Here is a 22994-nt window from a genome sequence, read left to right as displayed (position 1 = left end):
ATATACTGCAAGATTGGAAATATGTTTTCAATTGAACTTCACTGTTTAACATTATATTTTATATATATTTAAATATATTTTGGCCAGATTTATGTTTTCTATTTCTGTTTAATGACATTTATGTCTTGTTTAGCCTACTCTGTTAGAAAAAAAAAAAAAACTTGTTTCTGCAAAGACATTCAGCATGTTTTCAATAAAAAATGTTTTTACATCTTGTGGTAAAAAAACACAAAATCGAATCGTGCGATTAGACTGAAAAGGATTTCTGGAAATTTGAATCATAAAGGTTTTCGAAAGTGGAGTAAATAGGCTTTCCATTGATGTAGAATAGGACAATATTTGGTCAAGATACAACTATTTCAAAATTTGAGGGTGCAAAAAATCTAAATATTGAGAAAATCGTGTTTAAAGTTGTCCAAATGAAGTTCTTAGCAATGCATATTACTAACCAAAAATTAAGTTTTGATTTATTTATGGTAGCAAATTGACAAAATATCTTCATGAAACATGATCTTTACTTAATATCCTGATGATTTTTGGCATAAAAGGAAAATCTGTAATTTTTATAAATATACTTGTGCTACTTAAAACTGGTTTTGTGCTTCAGGGTCACATAGGCTACAAATAGGATTTCGAACCTCACATGAATGTAGTTTGAAATGGATTTGTAAAACTTGTGTATAATGTAATCTGTTCACACTTGCTGATCAGATTCATGCACAAAACTCAGATTTGACAGTCTAAACAAGGCTTTAGGCGGATCTGAGTGGTTGCTAGGGCGTTGCTAGGGGGTGAGAACTGTGTGTCAGACCCTGATGTTAAAGGTCAGAGGAGGTTGAGCAGCTGAATAAACTACAGTCAGTCCGCGAGCAGAGGAATGTGGCAGAAAGAACACACACAGGTTTGTGTTTGTCTCTCTGTGAGGTCTTTCCTTTGACTTCTATTGTTTTTCCACTGAGCTAATGATGTTTTCTAACCCATGCACAAACCTTTTTGCATGAATTAACAGATTATTTATGATGTGTGTTCATCGATTTGTCAGGTTTTTATTCTCTCACACACCTTTCCTCCAGAACTCGGTGTCGTCACTGCTCTCTTGATTCTCAAATTCATCTGTATATTCGTTTCCTACAGAGACGGAGCCGCTGTCAGACGCGACGGCCCTCATGATGACTGAGTCTGGACCTGCAAACATGCAAACACATCATGATCATGTATGTATCACGTTCATTTATTACTATTTGGAAATCTGAGGGTGCAAAAAATCTAAATATTGAGAAAATCGCTGTTAAAGTTGTTTATATGAAGTTCTTAGCAATGCATATTACTGATCAAAAATTAAATTTTGATGTATTTATGTTAGGAAATGCACAAAATATCTTCATGGAACATAATCTTTATTTAATATCCTAAGAAAAATCTATGTATTGTTGGTTATTGCTACAAATATATTCGTGCAATTTAAGACTGGTTTTGTGCTCCATGACAGTCTGAAAGTGGCTTCAATCCAGTTTCCAGACCAATGAAACACAGATACATCACCGGACAACAGGGCTGACGTTCCTCCAGCCAATCACAGATGATCACGAGGTCAGTCTGAGGTGTTTAGAGTTTCTATTGGTCGATTGTTTTTGCATGAGTTTAGCAAACCTGAACTTTGATTCACAGGAGAAGATGAAACTTAAACAATGAGGACTAATTTCAAGAGTATTGAAGCTGTAATGGTTTGACACACATAAGCGCCGATTTACTGATTAATAACTTTAGAAAAGAGTTGAAAAGCTTTTTCAATACAGAGAAAAGAGATAAAAGATCATTTGGACATCTTTTCTGTTACTTGATGACTCCTTTATGTATTAAAAACTAATTTAATCTTTCAGAGAAAGTGACAAAATAAAATTCCAAGTTGCTTTTTACAGTTTGTAATATGTGACCCTGAACCCTGGATTGGCATAAGAGTACATTTTTTAAAAACTGAGAAACTGAATAAATAGCTATTGATGTATGGTTTGTTAGGATAGGACTATATTTGGCTGAGAGACAACTATTTGAAAATTTGCAATCTGAGGGTGGAAAAAAATCTAAATACTGAGAAAATCGCCTTTAAAGTTGTCCAAAGGAAGTTCTTAGCAATGCATATTACCAATCAAAAATTTAGTTTTGATATATTTACGGTAGGAAATGTATAAAATATCTTACTGAAACATGATCTTTAATTCATATCCTAATGATTTTGGCATAAAAGAAAAATTAATGTATTGTTGGCCATTGCTGCAAATATACCCATACTACTAAAGACTGGGTTTGTGCTCCAGGGTTACAAATAAAAAGGACACGTATAACCAAAACACTGATCTGATCTGAAATGTATAATGAAACATCGACAACTTTATTAACATCAAAAGAACAACAAAGTCATTTCTAAAACTAACAAACAGCCAGAAATAATATTAGAAGAAGAAGAAATGGTTCTGAACTTGAAATACTGTGACAAATCAGTGTTTCTCTCTCAAGGTTAGTCTGGTTTGTTAATCAGGCTCATCTCTGATATAAAACAAACCAAAACAGATCACAAGTCTTTCTCTATCCACCGATTCAGATTATTGCAACATTACTAATAATTCACAAGATTCTTATGGACTTTACTTGAAAATACATATTCATTTTTCACTTACCTCCTGTGTAAGAAATGAGGTCCTGCTGTGTGTGTGTGTGTGTGTGTGTGTGTGTGTGTGTGTGTGTGTGTGTGTGTGTGCGTGTGTGTGTGTGTGTGTGTGTGTGTGTGTGTGTGTGTGAATCTGTACTTTGAGCTTGTGTTTGAATTGAAGAATATTTACTTTGTGTGCCGTAAACATGAGCTGCAAACACAGTACAGATGTGTGTGTGTTTGTGAGAGAGAGAGTTTTCAGCATTAAACTCATGATTTTAACTGTTTTTCTGTTTCTCTTTATTGTGTAAGAACTTGATAATGAAAAACAGTCACTGTCTCACCAATGGATCCTCTGTAGTGAATGGGTGCCGTCAGAATGAGAGTCCAAACAGCTGATAAAAACATCACAATAATCCACAAGTAATCCACACCACTCCAGTCCATCAGTTAACATCTTCAGAAGACAAAAGCTGAAACAAATTCATCATTAAGACATTTTTAACTGAAATATATGTAATTCATAATAACACACACACAAAAAAACTCCATCTTCCTGTTGTCTCTCACATCGAAATTTAGCCACAACATCTTGTTTAGAGCTGTTTTGGCTTGTAAATGGTGTTTGGTGTAGATTTCTTCATCAGATTTGCGAAAATGCGTCGTTCTATCACTTGCTCACCAATGGATTTGAATGGGTGCCGTCAGAATGAGAGTCCAAACAGCTGATAAAAACATCACAATAATCCACTCCAGTCCATCAGTTAACATCTTGAGAAGACAAAAGCTGAAACAAATCCACCATTAAGATATTTTTAAGTAAAATACAAATCTGTAATCCATAATAACTCTAAAAAAAATTCTTCTTTTGTTGTCTTTCACAATGAAATCTAGCCACATATTTGTTTAGAGCTGCTTTGGCTTGTAAATGGTGTTTGGTGTAGATTTCTTCATCAGATTTGTGAAAATGCGTCGTTCTATCACTTGCTCACCAATGGATGTGAATGGGTGCCGTCAGAATGAGAGTCCAAACAGCTGATAAAAACATCACAATAATCCACACCAGTCCATCAGTTAACATCTTGAGAAGACAAACGCTGAAACAAATCAATCCTTAATACCTTTTTTAACTAAAATACATTGAGTACACATTCTTAAAAATAAAGGTGCTTTAAAAGGTTCTTCACAGCCATGTCACAGAATAACCATTTTTGGTTCCACAAAGAACCATTCAGTCAAAGGTTCTTTAAAGAACCATCTCTTTCTTACATTTTTATAATCTGAAGAACCTTCTTTCGCCACAAAAGAACCTTTTGTGAAACAGACAGGTTCTTCAGATGTTATTAGTTCTTTATGGAACCATTTACAGTAGACACAAAAGGTTCTTTTATGGCATCGTGAAGCACCTTTGTTTTTTAAGATTGCATAATGCAATAACGCTTCCTTTAGTGAAAAAGTCCATCTCATGTTGTCTCTCACATCAAAATCCAGCCACATATGTGACCCTGGAGCACAAAACCATTTTTAAGTAGTACTTAAGTAGCTTATTTTATGGCAAAAATGATTAGGATATTAGGTAAAGATCATGTTTCATGAAGATAATTTTTAAATTTCCTACCATAAATATATCAAAACTTGATTTTTAATTAGTAATATGCATAAGAACTTCATTTGGACAACTTTAAGGCCAAATATTGTCCGATCCTATTATGTTTAGAGCTGTTGTGGTTTGTAAACTATGCTTGAACTGTGCAGATTTCTCTCCTGATTCAAACCAGATCACTTTTTCACTTTTGTATTTAAGTTTTTAAATTAAAATTAAAGGACAAAAAATTAAGGTTTTAATGATGGATTTGTTTCAGCTTTTGTCTTCTGAAGATGTTAACTGATGGACTGGAGTGGTGTGGATTACTGGTGGATTATTGTGATGTTTTTATCAGCTGTTTGGACTCTCATTCTGACGGCACCCATTCACTCCAGAGGATCCATTGGTGAGACAGTGATAGAATGACATATTTCTACAAATCTGATGAAGAAACAAACTCATCCTAATCTTGGATTTAAAATTTTAAAACTGCAAAAGAAATTGTGAGTAAGATGTCACTTTAGTTCTAGAATAAATGTGGACATGCATTCATTTATCTCACTCACTAAAAAACAGATACAGTGTTCTTCAAAATGAATAAAAACGCTGAAATTCAACGCAAACCTGCAATAATTAAATATGTTAAATAATACAGTCCATCCTTTATGTATTTAATCCCATTTTATTAACCAATGTCTTTGCTCCCAACATTCAATGATCCGATTCAGCCATACTAATAAGCAAAAATTACTCAAGATAATAATTTGTTTTCCTTTTTATGTATTGCTGAAGAGTTGGCATTTTTTTTCTTCTGCGGTCTACTGTACAGACGTCAGTTTACTTTTCTCTAAGCCTGAGGCTTTTCGTGTAAAAAGGCTTTTACATTTGACAAAAATAGAACTTTTTATATATTAAAAACAAACAAGCAAGCCCTGCCCAGATTTAAAAAGTAACGCAAAAGTAATCTAACGCATTACTTCCCATAAAAAAGTAACTAAGTAACGAAATTAGTTACTTTTTTAGGAGTAACTCAATACCGTAATGCATTACTTTTAAAAGTAACTTTCCCCAACACTGTCAATGACTATTAGTTACAACACATGTCGGATTAAACTAATCTAGCTTGGGTCACTCACTAATAATTTTCATGTATTTGCTATTTTTTTAAACTATTTTTAAAAGCTTTTTTTTTTTTCAGTTAGGCTACAAAGCAACTGTATGTATATATTTTTATTTTTATTTTTAAAATGTATAGCCTAAATAATTAGGAAAATAATTATGTTTCTTTATGTTTTGACAATGTAAAAACTATATATTGGTATGTAGTATTTACATAATATATTTTTAGAAACGCTATATACACACACCAGTTAAGTTATTCCTAAAACGTGGCACTCCTCCCTCAATCACTCTTTCTGTAGCCGAAGGGGTGATATTTGGAGAAATTGCGTTCCATTTGTCTGGCTCTGATTGGTCGGATCCAGTCGCGTTCGCTTTTCCTATTGGCTGCATTCCTGTCCGTCATCTTCTACTCCGCGGTCACTGGCTGTCCGAGCGGAAACGAGGCGGATTCTTCAAGTTGACGGCAAAATTCCTTTTCTGCGTCCGAAAACTTCGGGAGAGTTCTGCGCTGGAGCAACGGGAAGCCGAACCGAACCCGAGGGAGACGTGTGTGGAGACCCATGAGCGCGATGACTGCGGTGCGCGTGATTCTGGTCGTGATTCTATGCGCTGTACAGCTCTGCCGAACCGAACCGCGTTCCGGAAAATCTAGTAAGAACCGTTAAATCATTTTCTGTTACGCATCGCATTTAAATATCCGGTCGGATGTAAATCTGAGTGTAACTGCGCTCTCAGTGATCCGAATTATAATCTTAGCGTCAACAAAACAAAACCCAATCGGAACCTAACAAAAGGTCACCGTGGTCAGCATTGTTTTGGTTAAAATACCACTCTTCTGTCCTGTTGTAAAATGGTGGCAAATCAATATTAGCCCCTCTGGCATCAAAGACATTAATCAAAAATGACAAAACGGTTCTGACACCAGTTTGAGTTCTCATTTTCATATTTAACGTTAAGCTTTTGTGAGTTAGTAAGGCGCCCTGTAGTAAGTGTAATGTTTTGACTTCGAAACTGTGTTTACCATGTTACATTTGTAAAGAGAAAACCAAAACATTTGAGAAAAACAATGTAAATTTGTTTAAGTTGATTGAAAATACAAAATTAAAAAGGTTAAGAAGGTCCTTTTATATTACTTCTGGATCTCCTGTGTGTGTGAGAAGATCTGCAAGACCACAGAAGATCCAGAAGCTTCTACAGAAGTACCTGTTTTTGTATTTCTGATTTTTTTTAATGGACTTGGCATTATTATCTACTGTAAACGCATTGCAGTTCCATCAATGAACTATGTTCAACAGATTATTAGTATTAGTCTATATATTTTTGATATTTTAGTGTTTTTTGAGGTGGTTATCTTTGTCTGACTCACTGAGCCTTTAAGGAATTAAACACTCTTTGTGGGGAGATTTCTATTAAAGATTTCTACACAAATGAATTATTTTACTAGATTCAATTAATAAACATGAGATATGAGATATCAACCAATATTTGGCTGTTTTGAGATGCTCAGCACTGTGAATCCTGTATCTAATTAACCCTTGTGTTAGTTCCAAAATCAAACAATCATTTCCACATAATACATTTATTTTCAGGTGTAGGGAGTTATGAATACATGTATGTAAAATAGGTATTTATTTATTTGCATTATCCACCATTATTGAATTAAACTCTCCTGTTGTGTTCAAAAACTGGATATAACTTCTGTGTTTGTGTTTCCATGCAATTTGCCGGAAATATACGATATGAAAAACACTAAAGAGTCAGAAAACAGATAACATCTGTTGTCAGACACTAAAATATAAAATATGTGAGAAATGTAATAATTCCCATCTATTTTTAATGTGTTATTTCTATCAATTTTAACATATGTTTTATGTTTAAAATGAGCACAGACACAAATAATAAAAAAAATGACTATTTGAAGTGACTTTTTTTTTTGTATGAATGGTATCTCATGGCATTTTAAGTAGTATTCATTGCTGTTTGTGCCTTTTTATGTCTTTTTCTCAAACCCATTTGAGGGTAAAAGGGGTTTCTCACACTACTTTTCATGGCTAGTAACTGAGAGATCCAAAAAACTATAACCAAAAATATTTTTGACAGATCTTTTGACTGAGAAACTCAGATGAAGAAGCAGATAATTTCTTCATTCATGTATTTTTCAGATTTAGAAGACAAGTAAACTTTGAGTCTCTTAGTTTGAAACTTAAAGTTCTCATGTAATTCATATTTTAGTCTTTGACAAGCTACAGTAAAGGTTTATCTGACTCTTTATATGTTTTTCAATGTTGAGTTATGTTGAGTTTTGGCAAACTACATGGAAACAATCAATTTGACCCCAGTACAAAAAGTCTTAACAATTTTTGCACAGTCTTTCTAAAACACATCCATGTGTCTCAACTTTGCATGCACATTAATGATGCTAAATGAAAAATATCCACCAAATTTCTATAAGAAATTATTAGTTTAACAAGTATTTCGAGCAATTTAAATTGTGTGTGGGTTCAATTTGACCCCAACACAAAAGTTGTAACAAACTTTGTATAACATTTTCAAAACACATCTTTTTGAAATTTTGAATGTACAATCATGACCCTAAATTAAGTGTATCCTCCAAATTTCAGGAAGATATAAATAGTTTAACCAGTATTTCAAACAGTTTGAAAACCAAATGTGGCTCAAATTGAGCCAAACACGAAAGTTGTAACAAAATGTGTACAGCTCTTCCAAAACACATCTATGTGTTGAAACTTTGCACGCACATTCCTGAGCTAAACTGAAAATATTCACCTCTTTAAGTTCAAGAAATAATAAAGACTTTAACCAGTATTTCAAGTGGCTTGCAAATCGAGTGTGGCCCAAATTGACCCAAACACAAAAGTTGTAACACAATTTTTTACAGCTTTTCCAAAAAACATTTCTATGTTAAAACTTTACACACACATTCATAAGGGTAAACGGAAAATATTCACCAAATTTCAAGTAGAAATAAATAATTTTGCTAGTATTTCAAGCAGCTTACAAATTGAGTGTGGCTAAAATTGACCAAAACATGAAAGTTGTAACAAAGTTGGTACAGCTTTTCCAAAACACATCTATGTGTTGAAACTTTGCATGCACATTCATAAGCCTAAACTGAAAATATTCCCCAAATTTCAAGAAAAACAAATAGTTTAACCAGTATTTCAAGAGGTTTGCATATTAAATGTGACTTAAGTTGACCTCAATAAAAAAGTTGTAGCAAAAATTGTACAGCTTTTCCAAAAAACATTTCTATATTGAAACTTTGCATACACATTTATGAGCCTAAACTGAAAATATTCTCCAAATTTCAAGTAGAAATAAATAATTTTGCTAGTATTTCATGCAGTTTACAAATTGAGTGTGGTTCAAATTGACCTTAATATGAAAGTTGTAATAAAATTTGTTCAGCTTTTCCAAAACGCATCTATATGTAGAAACTTTGCATGCAGTTTTATAAGCCTAAATATAAAACAATCACCAAATTTCAAGTAGCAATAAATAATCTAGCTAGCATTTCCAGGCGGTTTGAAATCAAATGTAAGCCAAATTGACCCTAACACAACATTATGGTTAACATTTATCAGCCACACTTCACTGTAGACATTGATCCATTATAAATATCCAGTAGTCAGAACGACTCAGAATGAGTAGCTGTGAAGTCAGTGATGTTTTTTAGCAAAGTGGGTGTGTGTGTGTGTGTGTGTGTGTGTGTGTGTGTGTGTGTGTGTGTGTGTGTGTGTGTGTGTGTGTGTGTGTGTGTGTGTGTGTGTGTGTGTGTGTGTGTGTGTGTGTGTGTGTGTGTGTGTGTGTGTGTGTGTGTGTGTTCAGAGGAGCTGTTGGTGATCACCGCCGCTACAGAAGTGACCGATGGCTACCTGAGGTTTATGCGCACCATCCGACAGTTCAACTACACCGTTCAGGTTTGACATCTGCTGTTTGCCTTCAAATCTGATGTTTCTATAGTTAATATGACATCCATTTCGCCAAGTATGCGAGTTCATATTTGTGTTGTGTAGGTTCTGGGTCTGGGTGAGGAGTGGAAGGGTGGAGATGTCGCCCGGACCGTTGGCGGAGGTCAGAAGGTTCGATGGCTGAAGAAAGAACTAGAAAAACACAAAGACAAACAAAACACTGTCATCATGTTTGTGGACAGGTGAGAACCCAATGCCATGACCTGATTTCTCTTTTCTCTCTTTTATGCTACTTAATAATAGATTCTTTATCAATATGTAACTTTGGGGATTTCCAAACCCTAGTGTATAGAGTATGAGGTTTCATTTGTGCTAAAAATGTCAAGTGCTTTTGCACGTAAACAGTCATTGTTTAACAGTTAAGATAAATTAGTATGCGTAGTATGGATATGATCTTTGTTCTGTTGTTTATAAAAGGTTGTTTCTAGACAGTAGACGTGTACATTTGCATACTTGGGTTAATAACTGTACATAAAACCATTTTTTTTCTTCATTACTTGAATTAATATATACATTAACAGAAATAAAAACTAATTTATTTTAAATTGCAACACTAAAATTACTAAGTGGAACAAACAAAAATACCCCATTAAATTCAAGCGGTTTGCAAATTAAATGTGGCTCAAGTTGACCCCAATATAAAAACATTTATTATTTATTATTTATGTTGAAACTTTGCATGCACATTCATGAACCTGAGCTAAAAATATTCACCAAATTTCAAGAAAAAATAAATACTTTAACCAGTATTCCAAGCGGATTGCAAATTAAATTTGGCTCAAGTTGACCCCAATATGAAAGTTGTAACAAAATATGTGCAGCTTTTCCTAAACACATCTATTTGTTGAAACTTTGCATGTAGGTTTATAAGCCTAAACGAAAAACATTCACCAAATTTCAAGTAGAAATAAATCTGTGCTAAAAAAAAAGCCAACTGCTTTTGTAACTGTTAAGATAAATGAATGTGTTAATAAATATGATCTTTGTGTCGTCTTGTTCTGTTGTTTATGAAAGGTTGTTTCTAGACGGTAAACATGTACATTTGCACACTTCAGTAAACTAGGTTTAATAACTGAACCTAAAACCGTTTTTTCTTCATTACTTGAATTAAAATTAACAGAAAAACTAATCTCATTTAAGTTAAACTGCATAAAACTTAAAACATAAATAAACACAATTACAATGAACAAAACTGAAAATATAAAAATGAATATTAATTCAAAATATTAACTAAAATGACTTATTTGAAACGAGTTTTGTTTTAATTAGTTTCTAAGGAAGCATTTCTTATTTTTGAATAGTTTAAGTACTAAATTAACTGAAACTAAATAAAATAATAGACTATAAACTAAATGTGACCCTGGACCACAAAACCAATCTTAAGTAGCATGGGTATATTTGTAGCAATAGACAAAAATATGGTGTATGGGTCAATATTATTGATTTTTCTTTTATGCCAAAAATTATTTGAATATTATTATTATGTTAACTAGGTAAATTTCCTGTCGTAAATATTGCAAAAAATCATTTTTGATTGCTAGTATGCATTGCTAAGAACTTCATTTGGACAACTTTAAAGGCAATTTTCAAATTTTAGTTACAATAGTTGTATCTCGAGCTATCCTAACAAACCATCCATTAATGCAAAGCTTATTTATTAAATCTCAATTTCTAAAAAGTTTCAGCCTTATGACTGATTTTGTGGTCCAGGGTCACAAATGATGCCATTTGATTTTGTATTTAAGCAATAAGGTACTTGAGGCCGTGCTGTATCATGAATAAATCGGCCTCAAGTACCTTATTGCTTTTATAAAACGGTTACCACACAATAAAAATATTAAAATCAAAAATATATATTAATTTATATATATTAAGTTGTACGTTTTCATAAAGTAAAATCATTAACTGCCTTCCGCTGTAAAAAGTAGTCCCTAACTGCTGCAGCTGCTGTGTTTACGTTGCTAAGGGTGGTTGCTAAGGGGGTTCAATGATACACAGAACCGTTGAGTGAAGCGGTCATAGCAGTGCCGTATCATGAATACGACACAGCTGCTGACCAATCAGAATTGAGGAATGGAACTAACCGTTTTATAAAAACAGTTAAATAACAAATAAACAAACAGTGCTGTTGTTTATTATTTTTAGTAAAATAAACTAAATCACTGAAGTCAAACCTCATTATTTTGTGTTAATTCTTGACAAAACATTGATACAGGAACTAGGAATGCGCTGAAATTAAAATTCTTGGCTGAAGGCGAAGCTGAACTTAATGAAACACTGGGCCGAAGGCCGATTACCGAACAAGTTTTTCTTGTTTTCCCCCCATGTATTTTGCCACCATAAATTCAATAGCTAATAATTGCTTTTTACACTTTTGTCTTGCTTTTCAAAGAAAAAAATAATCAATTACAAAACAACAATTTGAAAATATTTAACACTGCACTTTTTTAACATTCTAGTAGACATTATAGCCTACCAGCAAAGCGCATTTTCACCTAAAATTAATAAGTTAGTAAAATAACATTCTTTGGCCATTTTTAAGACCCTCTTCTTGAATCATGTGCTTTTAATGGACAAATAAATGCAGCCTTGCTGAGCAAAGGAGAATGTTAGAATAAATGTATTAATAGAGCTGTTAGCATTAGTTTTGTCTTACTTTATTATATTTTACAGAACAGCAGTAAAATGCCAATACTAACATTTCTGAATGTTGACTTTTATTTTGTGGTAAGCCCACAAGAAGAGCTCAGTCCTACTTTTGAATGATTGTCATCTTTGGTCTTTGAACCCTGGCTAAGGAGCTGCTGTCAGAATAAACACAATTGGTGTCTGGTGTATTAGACAACAGAACGTTCTGGAGTTGATTGACTAATGGATGATTTCAGGCATCATACAGTAACCTTTCTCTCCTCATGAAGACATGCGATGCGATTTTTGTGTCTTTCTCAGACAGTTTTAAATGCTTCCACACTGACCACATGATTGCTTCATTAGTGCCTCTATTTGATCGAGTCACGTCATTTATTTGGCCTTTTTGCTTATTCCGAAAGAGCTTTCTTTGCTATTTTCAGCTGAATAATTTTGGTTGGTGAACATTCGGTGCGTCCCTAGTGATTGTAGTCTTGAACCAGTGTTTAGTACAAAGTGTTCACCTGTGTTTTAGCACAACTGCAGCTTTGTAAGTGAGCTCTAAATAGTGTTTCTATGATCTTGACATCAATATTTTGTGCGTTTGTGTGTAGTTATGATGTGATTTTAGCCAGCGGTCCAGAGGAGCTGCTCAAGAAGTTCTCTCGTTTCTCTCATCGCGTCGTTTTCTCCGCCGAGGGCTTCTGCTGGCCGGACCAGAGACTGGCGTCTAAATACCCAGTAGTGCATCACGGCAAACGCTACCTCAACTCTGGAGGTGAGAACGTGTGTCTGTGACTGTGTGTGTGTGTGTGTAAGTGCAGTGAAACCCAGAGACATGATAGCTGACGCCCATGTTATTGTTTGTGTGTGTGTGAAGGTTTCATCGGCTATGCTCCGGACATTCATGCCATAGTGCAGCAGTGGAAGTACAAAGACGACGATGACGACCAGCTGTTCTACACGCGCATCTACCTGGATAAAGAGCAAAGGGTGTGTGTGTTTGTACACATTTTAACACACAATGAAGGACTCGGATCATATTTAGTCTAACTTTATGCAGCAACAAGCAGGGTTATTATCATTAACTAAAACTAATAAGAATATACAGTGTATATATACACACTGCTGCTCAAAAGTGGGGATCGTTAAGGTTTTTAAAGCTTTTTAATTGACTTTTCTGCTCATCAGGGCTGCGTTTATTTGATTAAAAATACAGAAAAATCAGTAATATTGTGAAATGGTAATGCAATTTAAAATAGTGGTTTTCTATTTTAATGTACTTTAAAATATATTTATTCCTGTGATGCAAAGCTGAATTTTCAGCATCATTACTCCAGTGTTCAGTGTCACATGATCCTTCTAATAAAAGAAATCATTCTAATATGTGACCCTGGACCACAAAACCAGTCATAAGGTAAAATTTGACAAAACTGAGATTTATACATCATATGAAAGCTCAATAAATAAGCTTTCTATTTTCAAATTTGGAATCTGAGGGTGCAAAAAAATCAAAATAGTGAGAAAATCACCTTTAAAGTTGTCCAAATTAGGTTCTTAACAATGCATTTTACAAATCAAAAATTACATTTTGATATATTTACAGTAGGAATTTTACAAAAAATCTTCATGGAACATGATCTTTACTTAATTTCCTAATGATTTTTGGCATAAAAGAAAAAACAATAATTTTGACCCATTCAATGTATTTTTGGCTATTGCTACAAACATACCCCAGCGACTTAAGACTGGTTTTGTGGTCCAGGGTCACATATACTGATTTATTATCAGTGTTGGAAACAGTTGTGCTGCTTAATATTTTTTTGGAACCTGTGATACTTTTTTCAGGATTCTTTGATCAATAAAACTGTTTAATATAAAATAAAAAAAACTTTTGTAACAAACACCTCATTTAAAGTTTGGGGTCAGTTATTTTTTCTTTTTTTCTCTCTTTGAAAGAAATGAATATTTTTATTCAGCAAGGATGTGTTAAATTTATTAAAAAGTGATTGTTGAAACTTATATTGTTTGAAAAGATTTCTATTTTTAACTTTTTATTCATCAAAGAATTCTGAAAAAATAATCACAGTTTCCAACATTGATAATAAAAGTAATAAATCAGCATATTAGAATGATTTCTGAAGGGTCATGTGACACTAAAGACTGCAGTAATGATGCTGAAAATTCAGCTTTGCATCACAGAAATAAAGTATGTTTTAAAATATATTAAAAACTTATTTTAAATTACAGTATTATTTCATAATATTACTTTATTTTTGTTTAAATAAATGGAACTTTCATGAAAAAAATATTAAAAACTGTGTAAATAAATATTAGAAGCACTAAAAAACAAAAACGCAAAATTACTACAAAAATAAACTAAAATTAAAATGAAAACTGAAAATATAAACATTAAAACTGAGAAATACATAAAATAAACAGGTAATTGGTATTATATAAAAGCCCAAAAACTGAAGCAATTGACAAAAGCGCAAAAATGCCAGAAAATGTAACTAAAATTAACATAAAAACTGAAAATTGCCAAAATGTCCTTTTGTATATAAACCAGCAATTAACATTTCATTAAATACAACAGTCTGTGATTAATTACATTTAAAATTAAATTGTTTATAATAGTTTAGGTAATAAAAATATTATTTAAATATATAAAAATGTAAATATTGAACATACATTAAATGTATAAGTAAATATATAAAAATAAATTATAATTTAAAAAATATATATTTAAAAAAATTAGTATTTCATAGCACTTTAAATTTGTTACATATTTAAATAATTTAAATGTCCAAACATAGATTTTCACACATGATTATTTAAAGTTTTTGAAATTTTTGGATGTGAGAATATATTTGAAGTTATTCAATATTATGAGTAAGTAGCCTTTTAATTAGTGGGTCTGTGATTAATTAGCATATAATCAATTAAATTGATGTTATTTAAAATCATCACAAACTTCACAGTTAGGATAACCTTCTAGCTTGTTTTAGAACAAAGAGCCTTAATATCTTAAATATTGACGAAAGTATTTCAAATCTTTCTGATCATCTAAGAATCAGTCTTAAATCAGTCTGGTATAATAGTGTCAGTCCAGCAGTTCTGTGTGTTGCTGTTCATCCTAAATACAGTTTGTCTTTTCCAGAGGAAGTTCAACATCACACTGGACCACAAATCCCTCATTTTTCAGAATCTCAATGGAGCCATAGGTACAGACACTCATACACACAAGTCTATGTCATTTGCTGTAGTCCTTCTGTAATTATGTCCACGTTCTTGTGATTTTTGTCTGACGCATGTGTGTTTTTCCAGAGGAAGTGGTCTTGAAGTTTGAGAAATCCAGAGTCAGAGCTCGGAACGTGGCCTATGACACACTTCCTGTCGTTATCCATGGCAACGGACCGACTAAGGTAAACGTAAACATTCTGGACAGTAATCGCTCTGTTACTGCTCTGCCCTCATTTAACATACAGACGCTTGCTTTACTGCTGTTCACACATGTGACATACATATACACCAAAAACTAAAATTAAATTAAAAATGAAAATAAATTAGTATGTTCATTCTGCAGCGAAAAGTGTAAGTAACTACATTTATAATTACAAAAAAAGAACAAAATATTTTTCTATTTCAAATAAATGCTGTTCTTCTGAAAAATATTGTGCAGCACAATTGTTTTCAACATTGAGAACAATTATAAATGTTTCTTTAGTAGTAAATCACCATAATGCTATATTTAAATAAGATTCATAAAAATTGCATGAACATTTAGAGCTCCAGAAGCTGTAGTTTTGAATCTGCATGATCTTACATTTCTTTAGTGTATATATTTAAATTGTAATATTAATAATAATTTAAGTAATGTAAATATTATAAACATTATATATATAAATGAACATATTGAATATGTAATAAATATATAATAACTAAATGTATACAAATAAATTATAAATTTAAAAATTAATTTTAAATTAAAAAAAAAATGTTAATTTTTTCCAAGTGTCCTATTTAGTCTTTTTTAAATATTGTATTGTGGATTTCATATCAGATTTTGATATCCTTACACCCCTAGTAAAGAGTCGTTATTTGTGTGATTAACTCTGAGTCACCAATAACATATTAACAATTTCTTGTTTTGTGTTTGTAGCTCCAGCTGAATTATCTGGGTAACTATGTGCCGACGGCGTGGACGTACGAACACGGATGCGGAATCTGTGATGAAGATTTGTTGGACCTGAGTGATCTATCTGTGAGTGTCCAACACAAACACAAACGCAATCACAATATAAATCTGTCTCGTTTGCTTTAGTAGGATTTAATTGTGTTTGTGTAGGAGGAGGAGATGCCGCTGGTGCACGTCGCTGTGTTTATCGAGCAGCCAACTCCGTTTCTGGAAGAATTTCTGGAGAGACTCGCGACTTTGAACTACCCGCACACACGCTTACGACTCTTCATACACAACAACGTATGTACACGATGACAACAACAACAACAACATATATTTTAAACTGTTAAATTATTGCATTTGATTTTCATACATAAGAATGTAAGTACACAGTAGAGATCTACCGACTTTCTTGTAACTGGTGTCAATACAGATTATTTGCATGTTTATGTGTCAGGTAACTGATATGCAAAACTGATGTTGGTTTATTTTTCAAATTTTACTTTTTTTGACACAGTGATAACTACGACTGCGTTTAAGCACCACGTTAAAAAAAAAATCTAAGATTACGAGAATAAAGTCAAATTACTACGAGAATAATGTCGACTTTATTCTCAAAATATTTTGACTTTATTATCATAGTATTTTAATTTTATTCTCGTAATTTCAAATTTATTTTTGAAACATTCCGACTTTATTCCGATTTCAACTTTATTCTCGTAGTATTTTGACTTTCCTTTCAAAATATTTCGAATTTATTACGCAATATTTCGACTTAATTCTCAAAATATTTCAATGTTTTTCTCTTAATATTGACTTTGTTCTCAAAATATTTTGACTTTATTCTCGTAATTTCAACTTTATTTATGAAACATTTCAACTGTATTCACGAAACATTCGACTTTATTACCATAATATTTCGACTTTGTTCTTGTAATTTCGACTTTATTCTCGTAATTTCGACTTTATTCCCAAAACATTTTGACTTTATTCTTAACTTTTTGACTATTCTCGTAATTTATAGACTTTGTTCTTATAATTTTGACTTTGTTCTCGAAACAATTCGTCTTTATTCACGAAACATTTCAGCTTTATAACCGTAATATTTCGACTTTGTTCTGATAATTTTTCTCTTAATATTTCGACTTTTTCTTGTTATTTCGACTTTGTTCTCAAAATATTTCGACTTTATTCTCGTAATTTAAAATTTATTTATGAAACATTTCAACTGTATTCACGAAAAATTTTGACTTTATTACCATAATATTTTAACTTTATTCTCCTAATTTCGACTTTATTCCCAAAACATTTCGACTTTATTCCCGAAACCTTTCAACTTTATTCTTAACTTTTTGATTATTCTCGTAATATATAGACTTTGTTCTTATAATTTTGACTTTGTTCTCGAAACAATTCGTCTTTATTCACAAACATTCCGACTTTATTCTCGAAACATTTCAGCTTTATTACCATAATATTTTGACTTTGTTCTGATAATTTTCCTCTTAATATTTCGACTTTTTCTTGAAATATTTTGACTTTCTTGTAATTTCAACTTCATTCTCGTAGTATTTCGACTTTGTTCTCAAAATATTTCAACTTAATTCTCGTAATTTAAACTTTATTTATGAAACATTTCAACTGTATTCACGAAAAATTTTGTCTTTATTACCATAATATTTTAACTTTATTCTCCTAATTTTGAATTTATTCTCGTAATATTTCAACTTTATTCTCCTAATTTCGACTTTATTCCCATAACATTTTGACTTTATTCGCGAAACATTTTGACTTTATTCTTAACTTTTTGACTATTCTCGTAATATATAGACTTTGTTCTTATAATTTTGACTTTGTTCTCGAAACAATTCGTCTTTATTCACGAAACATTTCAGCTTTATAACCGTAATATTTCGACTTTGTTCTGATAATTTTTCTCTTAATATTTCGACTTTTTCTTGTTATTTCGACTTTTTTCTCAAAATATTTTGACTTTATTCTCGTAATTTAAACTTTATTTATGAAACATTTCAACTGTATTAAAAAAAAAACGTCTTTATTCACGAAACATTTCAGCTTTATTACCATAATATTTTAACTTTATTCTCCTAATTTTGACTTTATTCTCGTAATATTTCAACTTTATTCTCCTAATTCCGACTTTATTCCCAAAACATTTCGACTTTATTCCCGAAACCTTTCAACTTTATTCTTAACTTTTTGACTATTCTCGTAATATATAGACTTTGTTCTTATAATTTTGACTTTGTTCTCGAAACAATTTGTCTTTATTCACAAACATTCCGACTTTATTCTCGAAACATTTCAGCTTTATTACCATAATATTTTAACTTTATTCTCCTAATTTTGAATTTATTCTCGTAATATTTCAACTTTATTCTCCTAATTTCGACTTTATTCCCATAACATTTTGACTTTATTCGCGAAACATTTTGACTTTATTCTTAACTTTTTGACTATTCTCGTAATATATAGACTTTGTTCTTATAATTTTGACTTTGTTCTCGAAACAATTCGTCTTTATTCACGAAACATTTCAGCTTTATAACCGTAATATTTCGACTTTGTTCTGATAATTTTTCTCTTAATATTTCGACTTTTTCTTGTTATTTCGACTTTTTTCTCAAAATATTTTGACTTTATTCTCGTAATTTAAACTTTATTTATGAAACATTTCAACTGTATTAAAAAAAAAATCGTCTTTATTCACGAAACATTTCAGCTTTATTACCATAATATTTTAACTTTATTCTCCTAATTTTGACTTTATTCTCGTAATATTTCAACTTTATTCTCCTAATTCCGACTTTATTCCCAAAACATTTCGACTTTATTCCCGAAACCTTTCAACTTTATTCTTAACTTTTTGACTATTCTCGTAATATATAGACTTTGTTCTTATAATTTTGACTTTGTTCTCGAAACAATTCGTCTTTATTCACAAACATTCCGACTTTATTCTCGAAACATTTCAGCTTTATTACCATAATATTTTGACTTTGTTCTGATAATTTTCCTCTTAATATTTCGACTTTTTCTTGAAATATTTTGACTTTTTCTTGTAATTTCAACTTCATTCTCGTAGTATTTCGACTTTGTTCTCAAAATATTTCGACTTTATTCTCGTAATTTAAACTTTATTTATGAAACATTTCAACTGTATTCACGAAAATTTTTTACTTTATTACCATAATATTTTAACTTTATTCTCCTAATTTCGACTTTATTCCCATAACATTTTGACTTTATTCGCGAAACATTTTGACTTTATTCTTAACTTTTTGACTATTCTCATAATTTATAGACTGTTCTTATAATTTTGACTTTGTTCTCTAAACAATTTGTCTTTATTCACGAAACATTTCAAGTTTATTCACGAAACATTTCGACTTTATTACCATAATATTTTGACTTTATTCTCGTAATATGTCAACTTTATTCTCCTAATTTAGACTTTATTCCCGAAACATTTCGACTTTATTCTTGAAACCTTTCTTCTTTATTCTTAACTTTTTGACTATTCTCGTAATATATAGACTTTGTTCTTATAATTTTGACTTTATTCACGAAACATTTCAGCTTTGTTACTGTAATATTTCGACTTTGTTTTGATATTTTTGATTTTATTCTCATAATATTTTAACTTTATTCTCATAATTTTGACTTTGTTCTCGAAACAGTTCATCTTTATTCTCGAAATATTAGATTTAATTTTTTTTTATTTAGTGGCACTAAAACGCCGTCATAAATAACATCACTGAACTAAACAAGCTGTTTTATTTATAACACTTTTGTCAGTACTAATTTCTCTTTCATCTACAATTTCAGTCAATTTAAAAAAAAACCAAAAGGTTAAAAAAGGTTAAAGTTTGTATTCTTTCATGTTCAAATATTAAAAGACTACATATTACAACAGTGAAGACATTTCGTATTTTACTTTCATGTATCTGTGGATCCGATATGACTTAACTGATATCAAATTATAAAAATATATCAGTAAAACGAATTATCAGTCAATGTCTAGCGCACACACATGTTCTCATTTGGCCCTTCATACGTGATGCCTGTAACTTTCATACTTTCTGAGGTACATGTCCTCGCATGTGCTGGTGAAACACGCGATTCACATGTCCAGACGCGCTGTGGTTATCTCTCTGGTTTTGTTTGCAGGTTGTGCATCACGAGCAGCACGTGGAGCGTTTCTGGACGCGTCATCGCTCGCTCTTTCCTGGGGCGAGAATTGTCGGACCTGAGGAGAACCTCAAACAAGACCAGGCCAGAAACATGGCAGTGTAAATACAAACACACACACACACACGTGTTTAAGATGAACGGTCCCGATGGTTGAGGATCTTTCCCTTGATTCTATTGACTGTGTTTGTGTTTTAGGGAGGCGTGTAAGAAGGACGTTTCCTGCGATTATTTCTTCAGCATCGACTCTGATGTTGCTCTGATCAATCCGGATGTTTTGCGGATTCTCATCGAAGAGAACAAGTGAGTGAACATGTCCAGACGCACTCCTTTTTGAGTCTCTATCATCAAATACAAACACTAAAACTCACAGGTTTTACTACAAACCTCTAAATTAAACTTTTTTTTTTTTTAAGTCTCTTCTGCTCACCAAGCCTGCATTTATTTGATCTAAAGTACAGAAAACACTGTAAAATTTTGAAATGTTTTTACTATTTAAAATATCTGTTTTCTATTTGAATATATTTTAAAATGTCATTTATTCCTGTGATTTTAAAGCTGATTTTTTTGCATCATTACTCCAGTCAGATAATCCTTCAGAAACCATTCTAATATACTGATTTTACATTTATTATGTTGAAAACAGCTGAGTAGATTTTTTTTTCCAGGTTTCTTTTGATGAATATAAAGTTTAGACGAACAGCATCTGAAATGGAAATCTTTTGAAATATTATAAATGTCTTTATCATTACTTTTGATCAATTTAAAGCATCCATGCTAAATAAAAGTATTAATTTCTATATTTTTTTTCTCAAAATAAAAGCATTATACTGGCTTTTGAATAATATAGTTTATAAAGTTACAAAAGCTTTTTATTTCAGATAAATTCTGATCTTTGGATGTTTCCCTTCATCAAATAATCCTGAAAAAAACTGTTTTAAATATTGATAATAATAATAATAAAAATGTTTGTTGAGCAGCAAATCAGTATATTAGAATGATTTCTTAAGGATCATGTGAGACTGAAGACTGCAGTAATGATGCTGAAAATTAAACTGTGCAACACAGAAATAAATTACAATTTAAAATGTATTCAAATAGAAAGCTGATATTTTAAATAGTAAAAATATTTTACAATATAACTGCATTTGCTGTATTTTAGATCAAATAAATTCAGGCTTGGTGAGCAGAAGAGACTTATTTAGAAACATTAGAAATCTTATGTTCAAAAACGTTTGGTAGTGCTTAGTATAATGTACTTTTGTAAATAAAATATAATGCAGTTTATTTAGGAATGGTTAAAACATTCATGTTCTTTATTTCTAAAAACATATTTAAAAAGAATTGTAAAGGAATTTTTAGATTTCTATATGTAATTATTTTGTAAAGTAGCCATTAAATTAAGGTTTTATTGATTCATTTGTATTAAATCAGAAAAACAGACAACACAGAATTTGGTAAAAAGTAAAACTGATTTCACAGGGATTTTTTTGTTACATTTTAATAAATTATTCAACTGTGAACAAATAAATATAAATATATATATATATAAATATAAATATATATATATATATATATATATATATATATATATATATATATATATATATATATAAATATAAATATAAATATAAATATATACATATATATAGGAATTTAGGAAAAAATTAAATAAAATTTGAGGTGGAAAAACAGTATAGGGCCTCATTATTGTTACATTTAAATTAATCACATTGTCATTTTTTTACAAACTCAACTGATGGTTAAAATGTGAAAAACCTTCAAAACCAGAAATGCAAAAAAATGTAAATGAAAAACTGAATTTTGGGGAAAAAGTGGAATTGTGGGTAAAAACAGATTTTATAGGGCCTTATTGTGACTTTTTTTTTTTTTTTAAACAATTACTACTTTAAAAAAATTATAATAATTTTTTGATTGTTTAAATTTTTTAGAACATTTAAAAAAACTGAAACAAAAATATTAAAAAACAGAAAATTTGAGGTGAAAAAAAAAACAGATCATAGGGTCTTATTTCTACAATTTAATTAATTGCAAGTAATTGTAAATATTTTACAAACCCAATTGATGGTTAAAATGTGATGAACCTTTAAAATCAGAAACAAAAAAAGCATTATTAGAAAACCGAATATAGAAAACAATTAATAGAAATTTGGGTAAAAACGGATTTCATAGAGCCCTATAATTGTGGATTGCAAAATGATTACATTGATGGTTAAAATGTTATGAACATTAAAAAAAAGCCTGCATTTATTTGATCTAAAGTACAGAAAACACTGTAAAATTTTGAAATGTTTTTACTATTTAAAATATCTATTTTCTATTTGAATATATTTTAAAATGTCATTTATTCCTGTGATTTTAAAGCTGATTTTTTTGCATTTATTATGTTGAAAACAGCTGAGTAGATTTTTTTTTTTTTGATGCTGAAAATTAAACTGTGCAACACAGAAATAAATTACAATTTAAAATGTATTCAAATAGAAAGCTGATATTTTAAATAGTAAAAATATTTTACAATATAACTGCATTTGCTGTATTTTAGATCAAATAAAGTCAGGCTTGGTGAGCAGAAGAGACTTATTTAGAAACATTAGAAATCTTATGTTC

The 22994-nt window shown here is 31.0% G+C and overlaps 2 protein-coding genes across 2 annotated transcripts in view; one reads left to right on the top strand and one right to left on the bottom strand.

Annotated features, from left to right (window-relative positions):
• LOC141290706 (asialoglycoprotein receptor 1-like) overlaps positions 1-2741 on the bottom strand; it is a 9803-nt gene extending 7062 nt beyond the window's left edge. The window contains exons 1-2 of the mRNA XM_073822799.1: positions 2676-2741; positions 1063-1185 (exon numbers count right to left, since the gene is read on the bottom strand). Coding sequence (XP_073678900.1) covers positions 1063-1168 — 106 coding nt within the window. The 5' untranslated portion in view covers positions 1169-1185; positions 2676-2741. The remainder of the gene's footprint in view (positions 1-1062; positions 1186-2675) is intronic.
• Positions 2742-5803: 3062 nt separating this feature from the next.
• The window catches only part of LOC141290723 (multifunctional procollagen lysine hydroxylase and glycosyltransferase LH3-like), a 30393-nt gene continuing 13202 nt past the window's right edge, over positions 5804-22994 (top strand). The window contains exons 1-11 of the mRNA XM_073822814.1: positions 5804-6005; positions 9204-9295; positions 9392-9528; positions 12589-12752; positions 12855-12967; positions 15135-15198; positions 15302-15399; positions 16137-16238; positions 16323-16454; positions 20346-20467; positions 20565-20669. Of these exons, the coding sequence (XP_073678915.1) occupies positions 5915-6005; positions 9204-9295; positions 9392-9528; positions 12589-12752; positions 12855-12967; positions 15135-15198; positions 15302-15399; positions 16137-16238; positions 16323-16454; positions 20346-20467; positions 20565-20669 (1220 nt within the window). The 5' untranslated portion in view covers positions 5804-5914. The remainder of the gene's footprint in view (positions 6006-9203; positions 9296-9391; positions 9529-12588; positions 12753-12854; positions 12968-15134; positions 15199-15301; positions 15400-16136; positions 16239-16322; positions 16455-20345; positions 20468-20564; positions 20670-22994) is intronic.

This window comes from Garra rufa, chromosome 18 (genome assembly GCF_049309525.1).
Source record: "Garra rufa chromosome 18, GarRuf1.0, whole genome shotgun sequence".
NCBI classification, from domain to species: domain Eukaryota; kingdom Metazoa; phylum Chordata; class Actinopteri; order Cypriniformes; family Cyprinidae; genus Garra; species Garra rufa.
The sequence above is the reverse complement of the archived record's forward strand: the minus strand, read 5'-3'. Positions and strand labels throughout refer to the sequence as shown.